At 42.4% G+C, this 20,818-nt stretch overlaps 1 protein-coding gene across 1 annotated transcript; it reads left to right on the top strand.

Moving 5' to 3' along the window:
- Nucleotides 1-89: 89 nt before the first annotated feature.
- On the top strand, nt 90-19,896 carry ccdc80 (coiled-coil domain containing 80). Its single transcript, XM_052081768.1, has 10 exons — nt 90-1,451; nt 2,793-2,990; nt 3,081-3,520; nt 4,742-5,077; nt 6,836-6,992; nt 8,307-8,443; nt 13,228-13,379; nt 13,771-13,874; nt 16,920-17,003; nt 19,120-19,896. Exons 1-10 carry the CDS (start codon nt 800-802, stop codon nt 19,428-19,430), a joined length of 2,571 nt encoding a protein of 856 aa, XP_051937728.1. The 5' UTR covers nt 90-799; the 3' UTR covers nt 19,431-19,896.
- Nucleotides 19,897-20,818: the final 922 nt, after the last annotated feature.

The raw sequence follows: 20,818 nt of genomic DNA, 5'->3' as shown, positions 1-20,818 counted from the left end.
AAAAGAAAAAATACTCACGTGGAGAGGTGGAAGGGGGTAGGGGTGATTTTAGGGGCGTTTCTGTATTTGCTTAAAAAGGAGGAACTTGACACTAAATGATCCACTGTGATCACTGTAAGCAGCAGGAGGGAAATATAGTATGCGTTGTCTTTTATTTTCGTTATTATTTGTACTTGTACTTTTCATTTGGGGGGTTAGAAGTGGTGCTGAGTTCAAAGGCGCCGGGAAAGGGGAGCTTCTTACCGAATTGGCAGAGAAGTGCGCATACTCAGGACATTTCATGTAGACATTTCTTGAAGGCTCGGGAACGGAACTCTGAGTCGCTGAATTCCTTCCACTTCTGCTCTTCACCTTGAGGATATTTATGGGGAATTAAATACTGCATCTGAGTGGTGATTTATTGCTTTCTTAAAACCAGGCGCGAGTCACCAATCTCCCCGGGACGTCACGTGGACCATAACTTTCTTTCTTTTGTTCTTTTTTGGGGGGTAAAGCAGCAACTTCATCAATCTGCTGTATGGATATCCAACAGGTTTGTTTTTTTTCCTGTCAAAAAATGATGAATAGCACCAACATCTCCGGGATTTTATTATTTGTGGTGAATTTTTGGGTGTAGTCGCCCCTTTACGCACGAAAGATTCTTGTAGTTTTTTTGGAAGTACATGTCGGCATTCTGTGAGACACTCATTGTCAGATGTTCACCTTCATCTGGAAGAAATCAATTCTTCTTCAAATGCTCTAAAAAGCATGCTGAATCTGTGACCTCCACTGGGAGAGTGTTTAGCGACATCTCGGCAGAATGTGGCGTCTTTTGACTCTCACTTTAGCGCTATTGTGTCTAATGACATGGGCAGGCGAAGTCGACAGTTTCAAGCGTCCAATTCGAGCGCATTTGCGCCAGCGAGCCAGGCAGGGGGGACTGCAGGTGGGCAGGGGGCGCCAAGTTACGCGTGTGCGTCCCGGATTCGGTTCTGCCATATCCGTTCATAGCGACAAGAATGGTGAAGGCATACCACCAGATGAGGGCACACCAACAACTGGGGTTGTGCGTGGTGAAAGAGTGCCGGGGACAATAAGAAGAGTCGGGGGGCACCCCCAGGCGCGGATGCTGCAAGATGAGGGGGCCCCCCGATCAAGGGCCAGGGTCTCGCGGATGCCCAGCAGTGCCGGTTCACCCAACCTGTTGGCCAGTTTTGCGGGGAAAAACCGTGTGCTGGTCATCTCAGCGCCTCACGATTCAGACGGCTATTACCGGCTGATGATGTCCTTGCTGAAATCCGACGTGTACTGCGAGCTGGCCGAGAGGCATGTCCAGCAGATCGTCATGTTCCACCAAGAGGGCGAGATGGGCGGCAAGGTGCGGCGGATCACCACTGAGGGCAAAGTGATGGAAGAGCCACTGGACACCACCCTAATCCCGAGACTCATGAGCTTTCTCAAACTAGAGAAAGGTACACTTTGGATTTGGTTATTACTTTTCCAATGTTTTTTTTCTCCTATTTGTTGAAAAACTCATCTATTCACTGTTTTTGTGCGCAAAAGCTGTACTTAAAGTGCACTATAAAACAACCTCAGCTGGATACAAAGTGCTGTGCATAGAGCAAAAAGAATTCACACAACAATAACAAATAAACGATACATCAATAATGAAGACCATAGGAAGCATAAAAAACAGTAAAACTAAAAAAATCAAGTTGCATGCTGAGTCAAAAGATAAAGAATAAAAATTAGTTTTAAGACAAGTTTTAAAGATGGGCAGCGATGATGCTTGCCTAACGTTCAACGGGAGGTCAGACGGAGCAATAACAGAAAAGGTTCGATCCTCTTTGAGCCTCTGCTCGGGCAGGTGCGTCGGGGCAGAGGAGTTCAGAGAGGCAAGGTTGAGCAAGGCCATTTAAAAATTTTGAAAACAAACAATAGAATCTTAAAAAGACCTCTAAAATGTATAAGGAGCAACTGAAGGGATGCCAGAATAGGATTTATGTGCTCCCTCTTATGAGTACCAGTCAAGAGGCAAACAGCAGCATTCTGGACGAACTGGAAATGCTTCATGCGACTCCAAGCAATAAAATTATTACTTTGGCGCCACATTGTTGCATCTTAGTGTTAAGGAACTATGTCGAAGTCAGTTGAAGAGTTTCGTTTTGACAAAAATAGAACTTTACCACCATATTGTGGAATCTATAGGCAATTATAAACCTGGTGGGGGTGTCAATTACAATGGGATTTTGTAATTCATTGCAGGGCATGTTTCCCTGTCCCCTGAGAATAGTGGGGGTTCACTCTGCCCGTTTTTCCAAATATTTCTTATTCGGACTTTCATGCCCTACATTTGGAAACAGATATCTGTACTTTCTACTTGGTACTTTGCCAATATAGGGTTGTTACATTTTCAACCTCATCGAATTAGATGGATTTTTGTTCTTAAAACAACACTTAGATTCGATTCATTGAAGGCAAAATTATCTCTGAAGTATGAGAAAATGCCTCAATGCATGAGGTTGATTGAAAACTGAACTTTGATGTTGACGAAACATATCACATTGTTCTTTGTTTGTCATTATTGCCTTCGGTGTTTCCACAAGGTTCATTAAAGTTTGAAAATTGTCTATGAAAATTACAAAAACGGGCACATTGGGTTAAATTGTCTTCAGTGTTTCCAAAAATTATGCATCCGTAAATATATGTATGCTTCATTGAAGGATGAAAGACATATACCTTGGTGCAATCTGTTCTCGTTCTAAGCTCAACCCGAGGTTCACCATCGTGTTGTACTTTGTTGTATTCTGTAGGTAAGTTTGGGATGGTGCTGCTGAAAAAGACCCTGCAAGTAGAGGAGAGGTACCCGTACCCTGTGAGGCTGGAGGCCATGTATGAGGTCATCGACCAGGCACCAATGAGGAAGCTGGAGAAAATTCGCCAAAAAGGCTTTGTCCAGAAGTGTAAAGGAGCTGGCGTTGAGGGTCAAGTTGAGGAGGGCACACTTACTGGTAAGAAGCATCAACCCAATGTCAAAGTCTTTAACTGGAACCAGAATTTGTGGCAACATGACTTACAGGATGTAATGTGTGCATGGACAGTGATCACACCTGGAGGAGGAAAACCAGCAAAGAAAATCCTGAGAAAGCCCACAACAACGATATCCGCGACAACCACCACGACGACCACTGCTCGGCCAACAACAACCCGGCCACCAACTACGACCACGACAACCAAAGCAACGACCACCACGACAACCAAAGCCACAACCACCACACGAAGAACCACCACCAAACGAACCACCACCACCACCCTGACACCAACCAAAGCCCACACCCAAACCGTGCTGCTCCCTGCCCCCAGAACAACAGAGGACCCATATTACTACACCCAAAGGGAGCATTACCCAGGCAAAACCACCCCGTCTGGAGACAACCACACTGACAAGGTGAACAAAGATCCCCACAATCACAAGCTGGTACCCGCTACAAGGAAACCGTCCAAGATCAAACCCACAAGGAAAAAGAACGAAGGGGAGAAAGTGAGTAGTATTTTGCCATAGTAAACTTCCTTCTGGTCGTTGGTCATGTTGAAGCACTGATTTCCAAAGTGGATTACAGTACCGAGAGTATTTTCAGTTCAGTTGTATTTAACTTCAGTGCAATATATTTGCATTTATTTACAATTGTTTCTTTTCGATCATTAATTTGGGTAGTATCCAATACATTTTAATTGAATCATGATTCAATTATCATTTTTTAGTTTACTTTGTGGCGGCTCAGTGTCGAGTGGTTAGAGCGTCGACCTCACAGTGCATCGGTTCCGGGTTCGATTCCAGGTCCGGCCTTCCTGTGTGGAGTTTGCATGTTCTCCTCGTGCTTGCGTGGGTTTTCTCTGGGTATTCTTTTTTTCCTCCCACATTCCAAAGACATGCACGGCAGGCTGATTGGACACTCCAAATTGTCCCTAGGTGTAAGTGTGAGCACGGATGGTTGTTCGTCTCTGTGTGCCCTGCGATTGGCTGGCAACCGGTTCAGGGTGTACCCCGTCTACTGCCTAAAGAAAGCTGGGATTGGCTCCAGCATGTCCCACAACCCTTGTGAGGATAAAGTGGATCAGAAAATAGATGGATGGATAGATTTTACTCTGTTCAAATATTTTTTTCAGGAATAAAACTTTGATGAACACTTGGGCCTACCGCAAAACTGTATATTAACGTATGTCATTATGGTGAATGCGTTAGAGCTAAATATTGATTTTGATGGTATTTGGTTCGAAAAGTTCGAGAACTACTGAGTTAAAGGTCAAGGATCTGACCAAAGAAGCCAGGGTAGCTCATCTACTGTATAGGGTCTATGTCACTGTCCAGTGTTGCCCTGCAATGTTTATCGTTATTTAGCAGATTTTTTTTTTCATTTGGAAAAGAAGAGCCACAGTCGCCAATAAACTTTCAAGCCATTTACTAAGCACTGGGAGAGCAGTTAAGCACAAACCTAATGAGCGCACTTCCTCATATGCCCCATGTAAAAACATAAACGGCACAATATAATGTGTGTTCGTCAGACTCACGATCTTAACAGACTTGACTCACCCATGAATCATGTAGACATGACTGAAACACATGACAAAATAATCTCCAAGGGTTGCGCGCATCACAATTTGGGAATCCCAAATACATCGACCTGGACTAAATCTCAAGAGACAGATTGCCATTCAGAAAAAGTGGATAATAGCTGTGAAGTAACGAACAATATTCATGCAGATGCTGACAAACGAGTATGAGGAGAAGTACAACACCGGTAAGCCCACCGTCACGTATCCCGAGGAGGTCGACGGCTTCGCCGACATCAGTCCCACCAGGAAGGGGAAGGCCAAGCACGACAAGAAGAAGAAGAACGAAAAAGCTGCCAAGAAGGCAGAGAGGAGGGGCGGAAAGGCCGGCAAAGAAGGCAAGAGCGGAGGGAAGAAGAACGGAAAAAAGCTGTCAAAGTACCCGGAGAAGGAGGACTACCCGAAACCCACCAAAAAGCCCACCCCGCCTCCGAAGGGGTCTCTGGATTCCTTTTTGGGCTACTTTGAGAACCGAAGGCGACTTCTGGTAAGAGAAACCCTTAAACCTTGCTCACCTTTCTATTTCCAGTGTTCACGTCCAGCACACATGCCCGAGGAGATAAACCCTACTGTTAGCGTTTGCTTTAAAACCCGACGTTGCCAAGATCTGGGTCCAAGTAACCCAATCCGCTCCAAAAGCTCGGTCTCAATAGCTATCAGGGCACATTCCGTCTATGCCATGACACATCACAATATTTGTGTAATACAGAAAACAGCAAGATTAATCGTCTGTGACTGCAGCATTATCAGCTCCTTTTCTTAGAGCATGCACTGTGTAATACATCTTATATCCTTCAAGATAAGAGCCACCACTCATATTTTTGTACTTGGCTAATTCTCTATATCCCATGAGCTTGTACTGCAGTATATTCTAGATAATATTACCTTTCCAACCAGTGCGCTGCCCCAGCCAATTAGCGTGCAGTGAGAGATCATAAGGCGTGCTAGGTCAGGGGAATCAATCAATTTCACTTCAGAGGTGCAAAAATTATTGGCCAACTACAAATTAGAAACTTTGTCCAGCAATCTATCGTACTGGCCCGAATATAAGACGGCCCTGAATATAAGATGACCCCCTCTTTTTTTTTTCCAAGACTTAAGTTTGAAAAAAGACTTTTTGAACACAAAATTAGTTTTTATACAGAAAATAATTACAGTACACGTGAAACAAATGATTAGAACAAAATATTTGAGAGAAAAAGCATGTTAGTTTGCCTCATTCACATCTTAATATCTGACCATTTAAAGATGCCTCTGGTTTTTAAAATGTAAATTACATCATAACTTCTCTTCAGCTGCCGGTTAACCTGGCCGATGTTCGACCTACTTTTCTCCAGATCGTCGCCATGTTTCTCCATTTTCTGTTATCTCTTCTATTATTTTCTTCTCTTTTCTTTCTTACCGCTATTTTTAATTTTGGTGACAGGGGTTCACTTTGGCCTGGGGAGTCAAGTTCAGCATTCGCTTCAATGATATCTGGCGCCATCTGGCGTCGTGAATCGGTATAATTTCTAGACTCCGAATATAAGACGACCCCGTCTTATTTCAATGCAAAAAACACTGTCTTATATTCGAGCCAATACGAAATGTCACGGACGTACATTGACAAGCAGAACAACGAAGTAGAATGTTACTCTGAATGTTCAGAACTCCTGCTTTGAGGGAAATGGCGTACTGCGTTGAATCATACTGATGCTAATGCTGATAATGCAGAAGTGTGTGTTAATGTTGCTCAACTTCCCATCGTTTAGGTCAGTCACATTTGTTCGTCTACAGACAGCAAACTTGAGCAAGAACCACCCAACAGCACCTCAGCCGGTACACTCCACTTCACATCAATCGTTTCAAAATGCAAGGAATCGCACACTCGACAGAAGTATTTCCTGAACTCGTGTACAAAGTAATCAAAGATCATACATTTCTTTGAAAACTTGAGTCATTTTCATTGTACAATCAACAACGACACTTGTCCTTAATGTGGCAGATTAGTTTGTCAGTGTTTGATTTTTAAGGTTCAAGTGTAGCTGTCAGCTATGTGCAGCTGTGTGCAAAGAGACTGTGCGTCTCTGTTTTGCAGCCACCAGAGATTGTTATCACATAGGCAGGCTGGGAAAATATAGCCCATCCTCCACTTGCAGGTTAATGTAAACACCAACTCCGCAGTGAGTGACCTCTACGCATGAACCCAACCTAACCCCCCCTTCTTCTTCCTATCCTCCCAACTCCCCACCCCACCCCTCCACAGCTGGTGACATCACCCAGCGAGGAGAACAAGATGTATGCCCAGCAAAGGGATGAGTACTTGGAATCTGTATGCGAGATGGCCATCCGGAAAGTTTCCATCATCACCATCTTTGGCTCACTCATCAACTCCACCATGAAAATCGACCACTACCAGTTGGGTAAGGAGCGCACACGTGCGTCACATTCGGCCAAACTATGCACAAAAGTCTTCCCACGACTTTTTTTATGGGGGGGCGGGGGTGCTACAGCCAGCGGGTGCGTGCTGTTGCTGAGTCATACGCCCACTCAGCGAATGTTTTCCAGACTTCTAGTCAACGTGTGGGTTGAGATTGCAGCTTTGCTAACACTCCACCGCACTGCACTTCACCCTGCACTCTCCGAGATTTTGAAGGACTTCATTCAAACCTCTCGCAAATGTGAAACAACTTACAAACCATTGCGGTCCAATAAAAAGCATTTATTGCCGAGCACCATGTCTCTTTATCGGAAACACGACAAAATGGAATGAATATTCAAAGATGAGAACATTTGGAGATCGCAATGTCTGGGTTACTTTGCAACAAAGTCAACTTATTTGGGTGGGAGAGGTAACCTTGTTCTGATCCGGTAACAAATCAATTGAAGAATTGATCAGCTTTTGAATCTCATCTTTGTTTTCTACAAAAACAATGTGAATGAAAGAAATTTTGTGGGTTGTTGCAGCATTTCCCAAGGAGGAATTTATTTACTTTTTGATCTCGAACTATTTTTCAACACTTAAAATCTGAAAGCATGAAAAGGCTATTTGGGGTCGGCTTTGATTTTACCAGAGATTAAAGCAAATGCTATGAGTTTCGTGTAAATCGATTATTCATGGTTCCAAAATCTAAACTCTGCAACATGCGCATGAATTCTGTCTTCTGTATGACCCAAAACAAAGCAGAATTCTGAGCAGATGACACACTGTCAAACTGACCAACACATCTGCACAAACTGTATAAGCTGTCAATGATCTAATTAACTTGGGCAAATCTTCCACTTTTTAGACATTGGATATTTTTTGCATTTAATAGGTTAAAGCTAATAAATGACCCATACTGGTTTTGTCAAATCAAGTAAATGTACTTTATTTAGGTTATCTTAAATTGTCCTAGTTCCAGTTGATTCCAAGTGCAATTCCTAGCCTTTAAATCAAATGAGAATTGTATGAAATGTTAGATGTACTTTTGCCTCTGAATGTCTGCGAGTTGACTCATTTGGTTTGCCTTTGACCATCACCTCTTGGTGGGAGGGAGGGATGATTAAAAGCTTTAACGTCTCCAAACGGCAGCGACTTAGAGTCAACTCCAAAGTCACATCCCGTCTCGCCACGCGGTCGGGGAGTCAAAGCAGCTCTTTGTTGAATTTGTCCCTGATTGACTCTGCTGCTGTCCATCAAATATTTACTTCCCTTCGCGGCCACTCGAGAAACTAGTGGCTTTCTTCTTCTTCAGAGAACGACAAGCCGATGAAAGGACTTCGTCAGGAGGACCTCGTGAACCAGGATTTGATCACCGAGTTGAGGAAGGAGTTCAGCATGATCTACGATGACTTCCACATGGTCCTCACTGACACAGACATGAGAGTCAAGGTGAGCTGCTTGGACCAACATGCCATCACAACCCAAAATACCGCTATTGTCCACTGACCACTCACAAGTTAACGTGGCAGACTGACTCTTTGAAGCACAGTCAAGTTAAGCCAAGTCAACTGTATATATAGTAAGGGTGTGGAAAATAATCGATATTAATCGATACATCGATGCGCACGTCCACGATCCGAGTGCATCGGCTCATTCACTGGGTACGACGCGATTGACGGGTGAAATCGCGATTCATCACGATGCATTGATGGGTATCGGTGAAATCGCGATTCATCACGATGCATTGATGGGTATCGGTAAAATCCGATTCAATCGCCGTTTTATTCATGTTAAACGTCACATATCTGCCCTTTCCTAGGCGCAATGAATGCACCATCATTGCTTTGCGTTTTGTGTTGAATACGGACGGTAGCCGTGCGTCACATACAGTCCAGTACACAACGAGCGAAACATTATGGAAGTTAGCGCACGCAGCAGCAAGGAAACTACTATATTTAATGCAGCCGCAACATTCAAATCTTATGTTTGGAAATACTACGGCTTCGAAAAGAAAGACGGAAAGCTTGATAAAACCTCCGTAATTTGCAAGGAATGTCGCACTAAGAAGCCATACAACGGCAGCACCACAAATATGCAGACCCACTTAAACCGATGGCACCAGATCACCGACAAGTTTCCCTCCCGCTTCCCCGCCCAGTTCCTCGTCGGACACCGGAGAAACTCTTGGTAAACCAGGTCAGGATCAGAAAAAAAATGCCTCTTATTTTGGGAGTCCCCTTGCAACTCACTGTGACCGCGCAATGGCTATAACTAAGGCCACTGCTTATTTCATATGCAAAGACCTCCAGCCTTAGCGTGGTGGACAACGAGGGTTTCAGACAGCTCGTGCACGTTTTGGAACCCAGGTAGAAAATACCAGACAGGTCTGTGTTCACTTACAAACATATTCCCGATGTGTACAACAAAGTGAGAAGTGAGATTACTGTGTCGCTGAACAGTGCGCAAAGAGTTGCACTTACAGTGGATGGGTGGACATCTTGCGCTATAGATTCATATATATATATATATATATATATATATGAATATTTCATATAAGACACTCAGTGAGAGTCTGTTTGTGTTTACACTATAGCAACAGCTGTGAGTCTCAGGTGCCAAATTGTTTACATTTTCTTTGCACAAAACCCAATTGTGAAAGGACTTAAATAAGTTGTTTTACAAGTTCTACTCTTTATAAGGAATAAAGTGGTATCCTTTTTGTAATACCATACTGAATTCCATCTTTTTAAAAGCTTTTTTTCTTTGCTTATTTGCATCATGTTTAATTGCACAATATCGCAACAAATCGCATTGTATCGTATCGGATCGCATTGATTTGAACTTAATGTGTATCGAATCGTATCGCATCGTGACGACGGTGAAACGTATCGCATCGTATCGCCAGAAAATTCCATGTATCGTTTAAGTATCGCATCGCTGGCAGTGGATCGTGATGTGTATCGAATCGTCCTCAGTGCTGAGATTCACATCCCTAATATATAGAGCACTTTCAAACAGCCATCGCTGCATACAAAGTGCTGTACATGGAGCAATTTAACATATACAATAAACAGTATAACAAAGAATTCCAGAATTCGACTCACTGAAATAAGGCACCCACTGCAACTTTAAATTGGAAAAAAATGGCAAGTCATGCAACCCTTACCAAACACGCATGCTTGTGGAATGTGGAAAGAAGTAACAGCATCCGTACCCAGCATGCACAGGGAGTAACATACTATATAAATTACACTTAGCCGAAAAACTTCGAACTCTCAACCTCAGAACTCCGTGACAAACGCGCTAAACAATATTTCACGGTGCTGCCCCCTGGATAGAGCACAGAAAAGCAAAAAAAAAAAAAAAAATCAATGAACATAGAAAAAGACAAATTGGCAGATAAACAAGACAAGCCCAATAAAAAAAATCACAAAAACACAAATATTCAAAAGCAATGTTTTGGAAAGCCTTGATTCTATCAGGATTTTCAAAAAAGTGCTTCTGATACCAGTGTTTTTGTCAAAGTGAATCACTATCCCCTCACAGCAATATGAAAATCAACAAATGAACAAATGAATCCAGTGGAAGAAAGTAGCATACAAAGTTAACAGGCCCCAAAAATGTTTTCCTCACCCACACGAAAATACTTTATCACCTTGATCTGCATTTTTTAAAAATAACACACAAAGAAAAACCCTCGTTTTTGGAGACAAAAGGGGGGTGGGGGGTGTAAGGATTCATTTTCTCTGTCGGGTCCTCTTAATCATACTCTATAGCCAAAAGACGCTTCTGTCCATTACTGCTGTTCATTGATTCAGCTGCTGTGTACCAATGCTAAAACTATCACGTGATTAACGCTAGTCCCTTTTTGAGCCATCCATGATCATGTCCTTTGAACCCTTTCAAGCACAGCCGTCACTACGGTGGACAACTTTTTTATTTGTTGTTATTTCTTTATTTATTCATGAATCATCATTAATCAACACAACAGTGTAAATGCGCCGGACTTAGCATAAATGCTAGTTTTCTTCCATCGTCCCAAGGCAGGTTTCTTAACAAAAACAGTTAATATAGAATAATATACACAACACATACCATAAAAGACGGTTATCAGGTTACAGTTTATCATTATTTGTGCATGAAAGGGTTAAGGACATAGTTGGTCTTTTTTCTTCTTCTGATGTTAATCCTCTATTTAAACTCTTGCCACCCATACATCCTTCTCACAGCATAATATCCCGACGCTGTCAAAACACCACCTCGATGAAAACACGGTTAATTCACACGACACATTTGCTCGGCGGCTACTTGTATACTGTACATGTGCGCACTCGCCAGGAAACAAAAATGTCAGCGGGTTGTTTTTGGACGTGTGCATCAAAGAGGCTAGTGTTCGCTCGCTCTGCTGACAGCGGCGTCTGTAGACCTGCGAGGATGTGGGTGGGTGGGTGTGAATAGTCGATCTGGAGTGCAGATGGACTCACCCTAGCCTGAGAAATGAACATTGGATGTGGTTTAGAAGCGTTGGATACAACGCTCAGCATTCCGGTTGTTGCTTCCCAAAAGTGAGGATCAAGAATGTCGGATATGTGGAAGGCCACACCACAATGATAGGGGAAATACGCAAAAAAAAAAAATAAATCACTAGAAACAATTTCTTTTGCTTTTTGGAATCAGTTCACTCACCAGCCATGTCCATACTTTTTCTCCAACCGCTTATCCTGTTCAAATTCATGCAGGGGAGACCTCAGAATGGGGCTTGAGTTGGATTTCTTTCCATGCCAAGTTAGCTGCATGAACCACTACATTACTAAGAGAATGTTTAATCTATCCTTGAGTTCATTTGAAAGGCCAGACACGACAACCAGGACTCGTCGTAGTATAATCACAGGATGTGAATGGGGTTTTGTATGAATCACTTCACCAGTCTCAAACATTTTGGGTTCAGAGACACCTTACCAATTAACACACCAATTAACACGTGAACCCCTCAATGCCATTTTTTAACAGTTCACCCTTAACCATGATTTGTTCCAAACTAGAATGAATTAATTGGATGAATGGATGGATGGATGAAATTAAGCTTGCAACACAGTTAGCACATCCACCTTAAAATTCTGAGTTCAAATACAGGCTCGGCCTTCCTGCGTGTTGTTCCCATGACGTGGGTTGCTACGAGTACTCCTGTTTCCTCCCACATTTCAAAAACATGTATGGTGGGTTAATTGGAGAGTCTTAATCGTCCCTGGGTGCGATCGTGAGTGTGAATGATTGTTGGCCTGAATGATTGTTGTCTTGCGATTGGCTGGCAATCAGTTGAGGGTGTACAGAGCCTCTCACACAAAGTTACTTGGGACAGACTGCAGCACGACCCATGTGAGAATAAGCAAAAGAGAGAATGATTTTGAGAGATGGATTTGCAGTACTTCCACTTAAAACAGGGCGACAACAGTAGTTGCATTTACAAAAGCACATTATTGCCACCTTTGTGTTTTGGTTGACATACAATAAGTATCCCGTGTACAACTCCACATGAGAAAAGAGCGTGAGAGAGCAAAAAATCGTATGTACATGCACGGATGGCAGATTTATGTGGTCTGTCACAATCAAATCCAGACTTTTTAATTGGCCCAAAGCTCAAGTAGGGAGCTACTCTATGTGGACCACTTCACTGTTTGTGCGGTGGGATGTGATATGCCGTCTGATTTTTGTTTATGTATGGAGCAAAGTAAGTGTTGTCTCATATGTAGTGTATTAATTGTCCCCGACCCCCCTCATGCACGGATGTTTTTTTTTCGGGGGGAGGATGAGGACGATTATTTCATGAATAACGATGGAGGGACGATGACAAAAGGGGTACCCAGGTTGCGAACGGAGGAAGGAGAACAGGCAAAATAGGCTCAAGTGCCCATCTCTGGGAAGGCGCCGTCCAACACTCAGCTTGCAGTATGTGAACCACTACACTACTACTGGGATATTCGATCATAGCCTTGTCAGGTTGAAAGATGTTTGCCGGTAAATTGGTGTTTGTGAATTAGGCAACTGAGTGGCAATTGATCCCTTCTCATCTGTCTAAAAGTCAGCAATGCCAACCACACTACGACCAATAGCCCATTTCCACAAGGTTAATAATTTACTTACTAAGTGGCTGTCACAACTCAACAACTTCATTGGAAGAACAATGAATCAAGAGATATTGACTGATCAGTCAATATCTCAATTTCTTTTGCCAGCAATCCTACGAGGTTCCCATTGCCATGAAGGCCGTGTTCAACTACATCGACACATTCTCCTCCCGCATTCGAGAGATGGAGCAGCAGAAGCGAGATGGCATCGTTTGCAAGAAAGAGGACAAGCCCAGATCGTTGGAAAACTTCCTCTCGAGGTCAGAACTCAAGAGGGGATCTTACATGTTTCTGTCCCTGCTTGGGTGGTCCCAGGAGCCTGTTTCCTCTTTTCAAGAGTCCGAGCCTGCACTCTGCAATGAACTCAACCACAATTTACAGTGTTTAAAACCCTCAATTGGCAGACCGGGACAGCCTGTTTGTGTTCTACAAATTTAAAGTCAATTAAATTACAACTATCTCCGTAACACTAAATTATTGAGGATATACATTTTCCTCAATGTCTTTGATGGCGACTTGAACTCCCGAGCAGGTTTCATCTGGTATTTCGGGCAATGGTCAATCAAAGTAATTGTGCACTAGTGCGGAGTATGCACCATGCACCGCTGCCCCGAAGCATGACATCAGCCCCTAAATTTGTCGTGACCTTAGGTTCCGCTGGAGGCGACGTCTCTTCATCATTTCCACCCCCAACGACGAGGAGTGGGCATATCAGCAACAGCTTTATGGCCTGGGCAGTCAGGCCTGCAACCTGGGTGAGTAGCCCTACAATCGATGGAATACTAGCGGCTGATACATCTGCTTTGAGGAACGCTTTTTTTTGAGGAGCGGCACTTCTTGAACTGGATTTGATAAGCTTGTCAAACAGGCCAAAGATGGCGAGCATTAATACTAACAATTTATGGCCAAAGTGGGGAGGGAATAAAAATGAAGCCCACCACAATAGGACAAAGGCCTCATTTTCACCAAACGCTACAAGCCAGTTGAGTTCATCAGGGCTCGGTAAATCCTTCTCAGCCGTGTTGCTGCGCAGTGGCGGTGACTTCAAACCAGACCACATGTGTCACAAAATAATTACAGAAAAGAAATGTCACAGTGTCTCTGAGACAACAAAAGCTGCTTTGAATCCTCCTTCCATCCTAATCCGAAGTACAGTTGTACTTTTTATTGCGTTACAAGCTCTCGTGCGCTTTTTGTTTGCACGCCGCTAGCCAACATTTTTCTTTTTCTTTTTTTTTTTTTTTTTACAAGCAAGCTTCAGATACACCGATGCTCGAGTTAAGTGGACAGGCAGCGGATGATGTATATTGTCCGAACAAAAATATAAATGCAAGTCTTGTTTTTATCTTTAGACCGCTGGCCAAAGTCAAACCTCTCCTCTCTCATGAACACTTTGAGACAGTAATTCATGCCTTCGTCACATCCCGGCTCGACTAACTGCATTGCCCTTTACTTTGGAATGAGGCAATCCTCAATGAAGCGCCTCCAGCTGGTCCAAAATGCCGCTGCTCGCCTCTTGACTGCTACTCATAAGAGGGAGCACATAACTCCCATTCTGGCATCCCTTCACTGGCTCCCCATACATTTTAGAGTTATTTTCAAGATCCTATTATTTGTTTTCAAATCTCTAAATGACCTCGCGCCACCTTACCTCTCCGAGCTCATCCGCCCCTACACACCTGCCTGGCGCCTCAGGTCTGCGGACCAGACATTATTGGAGGTACCGAGAAATAAATTGAGGCTCAGAGCGGGATTTTTCTTTTGCTGGCCCCTCTCTCTGGAATGACCTCCCACCGAACATTCGGCAAGCCTCTTCGCTGACCATCTTTAAAACCCTCCTAAAAAACTCACTTGTATTCTTTGGCATTTGACTCAGCATTAATCAGATTTGTTCTTGGTTTTGCTGTTCGGTGCTTTCTCCCATCTTTGTTACCGATTTGTTGCTTTACTGTTGTATATGTTTGTTGTTGAGTTGAGTTGTCCCATTTTTCCATTTGATGAACTCAAAGATCACTATTCTGAGATTCAAAACGGCAGTTGTTAAGAAACATTGAGCCACCTCTGCTAGCTACGTGTAGTTTCTTATTCCATTCAATTGTAGCAATGGTTTTGGATAGCTAAGAATGTTCCCAACACCCCACACACCAAATGAAAAAGAGCAGATGCACCTTAAATCCATTAATGTGCTTTTTTTTTAATGTTCAAGAATCTATTCGTTTCATTTCATAGTATTTCTCTTGGCTGCATTGATTCCAGTAGATTTATGTGGCCAATAATTTGTTTTCATCCAGACCGAATCCAGGTAGGTGAAACCATGCCAGTCGAAGCTGCCCAGGACCTTGAGACTCAGTAGTCCTGGCCAAAGTACACCAGTACAGTATAGAGACTGTTGCTTCAACCAATCAGTTGTAAAGTTCACCTCAAAGGGCCAGCTAGCAGGCCAACAATAACGGTCAGCATTTTCTCGCCCTTTGATTGGTTGGTCGGGGGCAAGTCAAATTTGACTTGCAAAACATTTCTGTTGTGATCTGTACAAAATTAATAATTGAGTTTAATTGTAAGGATCTCTGGCACAATTGAGTGCTGTTATTTAGCATTTTTGTAAAATAGTGACACTTTCTAACAACGCGATCATGGTGGTAAGAGACGATTAAGTTAGAAAGTCCCTACTGAAGACATAAAATGGCTTTTTTGCTTGTTTTATTCCATACACACAATTCCGTCATTTGTCCTATGGAAGGTGCTCATTTTTTTCACCCAATCAGTGACTCCAACGCCATTGAACTCAAGAGTGCGACTGCAACTGACACCCAAACCAAGGTCGAGCGCCCAGGTGCCAAACTCAAGGCCCGGGGGGCCAGATCCGGGCCGCCACATTATTTTATTTGGCTCATGAAAGAAAATCACACGTGTCAATTTGCATGAACTTGCTAAAATCGATACAGAAATGCCAAATTGTCATGTATCATAAAGGACGTTTAGATTTTGCATATAATACGTGTAGAATAGGATGACCTTATGTAATATGGATTTGAATTCAATTGGATTGGATTTTGTGGTTTGTCACATTCAGTATACTCCTACAAAGTTTATACTGCCGTTAAAAAATATTTAGTACGCCCAGACTCATCCAGCACCATGTTTCTAGATCTTTTTGAATAGTTGTATCACAAAGGATAGGCAGTCTTGACCCAGTGAATAACTGTGGATTCTTTAGTGTGATGCAATATATTCTAACCCCGTGGCTCCTTTGAGATGGACATCCTTTAAAATGCATGAATATATTGTTGATAATAATCCTAAATACTTATTTAGTAAGTCCTAGATTGTGGTCGCTGGAGAAAAAAAAAATATATATATATATATATATATATATATATTTTTTTTTAAAGAGTCTTATTAGCATGTTGCGATGTTCTGTAAGGACTTCATGTTGTTCTTGGCTGGGGTTCAAGACTGCTCCACTCCCTTCTTTTTCCAAACAAAGACCTATCCTGCTGATGAGGCTAAAGAAAAAAAAAGTTTCGTGTTGATATTCAGCACTTCGCCACAGTTCTAAAACAGCATCGAATGTGATTTTTTTTTTTCTTGTCTCGGATGAAAAAAAGCTCCTTGGCCACATTCCGCACAATCCTCGGACACCAGCACCACCTTCTCCTTTTACCGAGCAACCGCTTAGGAAGATTCCCATAATCAACAGGCACAATGAGGCTATTGCGGATGCTGTACTGCAAATTGTTATAAGATGTGTGCTTTTCTTTTAATGGGCGTTGTATGTTTTTTTTTTTTCCTTTTTGAAGGTTTGAGGCACATCTCCATTCTAAAGCTGGTTGGGACAGAGCTGTCGGACATGGGCGGAGTTTTGGAACTTTATCCTTTTAATGGTAAGGACCTGGAAAAAATGAGAAATACCGTCTGAACACCAACACCACATAAGAAATAATCTAAAATCCCAAAGTCTCTTTACCAGTGGATTTCATTTGACCATCTCTCAACATTTTTAACTGGTTAACCTTTCAGTGCTTTTTGCTCGACTTCCTGTTCTCTAATCTTGAGCCGAGGGCAAAATTGACCATAGGTGCTTCATCCACGAATCGAGCAATTGAGCGGTGTTTTAAACAGCTGAAACATCATGCTGCTCACATTTCGACATCATTGGGATCAAGGTGACACTTAACAATTGAGAAAAACTACCTCATTGTTGTGAGATTTTGAACAGGATGTTGTCAGAGTACCGTATTTTCCGCATTATAAGGCGCTTCGAAGTATAAGGTCAATAAAATAGGCCTTCAATGAATGGCCTATTTTAAAACAGTTTTCATATATAGGGCGCACCACATTATAAGGCGCATAGACTAGTGGCTGCGGTTGTATTACGCATCCACAAGATGGAGCTACTCAGCAGAGAATACAATACAATACAGCTGTATTTACATAGAGGTTTCACAAGCGCGGCATCTATAAAAAGCACTTTACAGAACATTTAAAATACTACATGTGAGAAATCAGAATACTGATCCATGTGTAAGGCATATCGGATTATAAGGCGCACTGTCAGCTTTTGAGAAAAATGAATCTCTATATAATATGGATAATATTATATAGATATATGGTATAATATGGAATATACGGTAAATGGACACTGAACTTAGAGTGTCATCAGCAGCTTTCAACAGAACTACAGTACTCAGAGAGACTTGACGAGTCACAGAAAGGCAGAGAAGTGAGTGGATGTTGTTGGAAATGTACTGATCGATTCAGGGTTCAAAAACCTGCTGTGAATTTTGTTATTGTTGCACTTCTAAATATCTGTTTTCTTGATACATCCTGTGGCTGTGTGAAAATGATGGCCAAATTCCACTCAGCCGGATGTTTTTTTGTCGTTTTTGTTTTTCCAATCCAGGAGCTACATCTGTTACAGCTGCACTTAGACAAATGCAGTGTTGAATCAATTCTTAGTTGAAAACAGCGTGGGGCGGGATGGTTCCCAGAAAGGTGCCTGACTTTCTAGAACAGCTTTTCTCCATCAAGACGTACTTGCACCACATTCCCCAGTTTTTTTAATCATCTCCGCTCAATGGTTCTCCAAACAGAAACGCCTCAAATGTTGTTACCACTTCAGTTGCTGCAATTCACTGCATAAAGCTTGCATGCATCACACGCCATTGAATAAAGGTGATTCCATGAAGTGGACAATAATTTAGGCACCAACATTTTGGGGAATAAGGACTATCTATGTATTTATTTATTATGTTTTTAAGGAAACGTATAATAAATCATATATTTATAATTATATATAATATAATTTGAATTGAACAGTTTTGATCAACGGTACACTTGCAATTAGATATTTTATTTGTCACATCACACATTTTGCTGTGTCGGGTACAATCCTGTTTCAGATAACCAGGCACCTGGAACCCCCCCCCCCATTTTAAAAAATATTACTAAAGTCTGATTAAATGTTGTCATATTTGATTCGAAAAACATCTTTTCTGATAAGATGAGCAACAGGGTTATGTTGGTTTGAGTGACACACTCCATTATGGATGAAAACTTGGTCTACCATTCTCATTAGATGGAATTTCTGCTGAGTCATGGCAGCTCACCTTTTCTTATTCTCTTTCCCTTGAGTTGCGTGCATGCGACCATTTCTGAGTTTAGTTACAACTGACCAAACCAAATATCAACAAAATCATTCCACATAAACCTGATTCGAAACGTATTTCATCTGTTGTATCCGATGCGTATATTGCTCATCAAGATGGAGGCACAACATTAAGAAACCATTACGGGTGCTGAGAATCAAATGGTCTTATGATTTACATTTACAAAATCCCTCTGACTACAGCAACCGTTACATTTTGTCAGATGATAACTAACACAAAATGTATGTTTCTGCATTTGGTGAGTGGATGATTTGTCATTTCATTTGGGGACAGAAAATGTCCACCAATTCTGCAGTGAGCCACCTAATTTTTACGGTTGCGTCCCTTCCAGGGAGTGCGACTGTGGAGCGCGAGGGCCTGTCAGCCACCCTTGTCAAGGACATGAGGAACTACTTCCAGATCAGTCCAGAGTACTTTTCCATGCTGCTGGTGGGTAAGGACGGCAACGTCAAGTCCTGGTACCCCTCGCCCATGTGGTCCATGGCCATCATCTACGACCTAGTGGACTCCATGCAGCTGCGCCGTCAAGAAATGGCCATCCAGCAGTCGTTGGGAATGCGCTGCCCCGAGGACGAGTACGGCGGATACGGCTACCACCAGCACGGCTATCAGGACGGTTATCACCAGGGCTATGGTTACTAGAGGCTTTCTTGATGAGTGGGTGGATGTGACACACGCACAAGCTAATGCTGCTTCTGTTTGAAGTTGGCGGGTCTCTAATTTTGCCTCCCTGACTGAGCAGATGAGGTCAGCGGGTAATTTTGTAGCACTAAGTGGAGGCTTTAAAATGATAGCTTTCACCTAGCCACTTCCTCCAAATATAGCTCTGTTTGGCGCCACTTCATGCTAATTTGCGGGAGGCTCCATCTAATCGCAGCCAATAAAAGCATAAATGGGCCTGAAGGGAGATGTATTCTAGACTCCAATTAACACATTTCATATTATCAACTTTGAAACATATAAAATCCTGCTCACATATTGTAATACATGTATTTATTGGACTTTTGTTGCATTCCCCATTGTTGCAGGTTTTTAGCATGATTGCTTTTTTGGGCTGCATTTTATTATTTAAACTTATGTGCCTTACAATAAATTCCTTTTTATTGGATTTTACTGCCTGGTTTTTATGTTTGTATATTTTTTTGCTTGACACGCAAGTGAAATATGACTAACATTAAATCTTTCAGATTGGCCTTTTATGCGAATATCCATCAATCCATCAATTTTCTGATCCGCTTATCCTCACAAGGGTCGCGGGGGGGGGGGGGGGTACTGGAGCCCCACAAAGGCGGGGAGAACATGCAAACGCCATACAGGAAGGCTTGAGCTGGAATTGAACCCGGAATTGTGAGGTCGGCGCGCTAACCACTGGATCACCGGTCCGCGCTATGTGAAGATATATTTGTAATTTACTAAATAATCCATTCAATAAAGATGAAACCAATAAAAATACAAAATCCGATTTGAACTTTTTAAATGACCAAAAATAAAATGGTGGATTTGAGTACTGTAAACTGTCCAAATGTGTGAATATAGGATCAAAATTTCCCCAGTGTGGGACGAATAAAGGATATCTTATTATTATTATTATTATTAATACAACAAAAAATACAATAATATATAAAATGACAGGCAGCAAGGTGGGATAGTGATAAGGATGGCTACAATGTAGGCACAATGGATGCATGACTGAAATCACCGCGCGCTCTCGCTCTCTCTATATATATACAGGATATATATATATGTATGTATTTTTTTTTCTTTAAAAAAAAAGACGGTGGATTAAATGTTGCATTACCACCATTAAGTGGCCATAAAAAACTATTGAAATGTTTAAAAATACATCCATCCATCCATTTTCCGAACCGCTTGATCCTTAGGGTCGCGTCTATCCCAGCTGTCTTCGGGCAGTAGGCGGGGGACACCCTGAATCAGTTGCCAGCCAATCGCAGGGCACACAGAGATGAACAACCATCCACGTTCACACTCACACCTAGGGACAATTTAGAGCATCCAATCAGCCTGCCATG

Source organism: Hippocampus zosterae, chromosome 12, assembly GCF_025434085.1.
Source record: "Hippocampus zosterae strain Florida chromosome 12, ASM2543408v3, whole genome shotgun sequence".
Taxonomy (NCBI): domain Eukaryota; kingdom Metazoa; phylum Chordata; class Actinopteri; order Syngnathiformes; family Syngnathidae; genus Hippocampus; species Hippocampus zosterae.
Note: the sequence above shows the minus strand (reverse complement) of the source record. Positions and strands in the feature narration are given on the sequence as shown.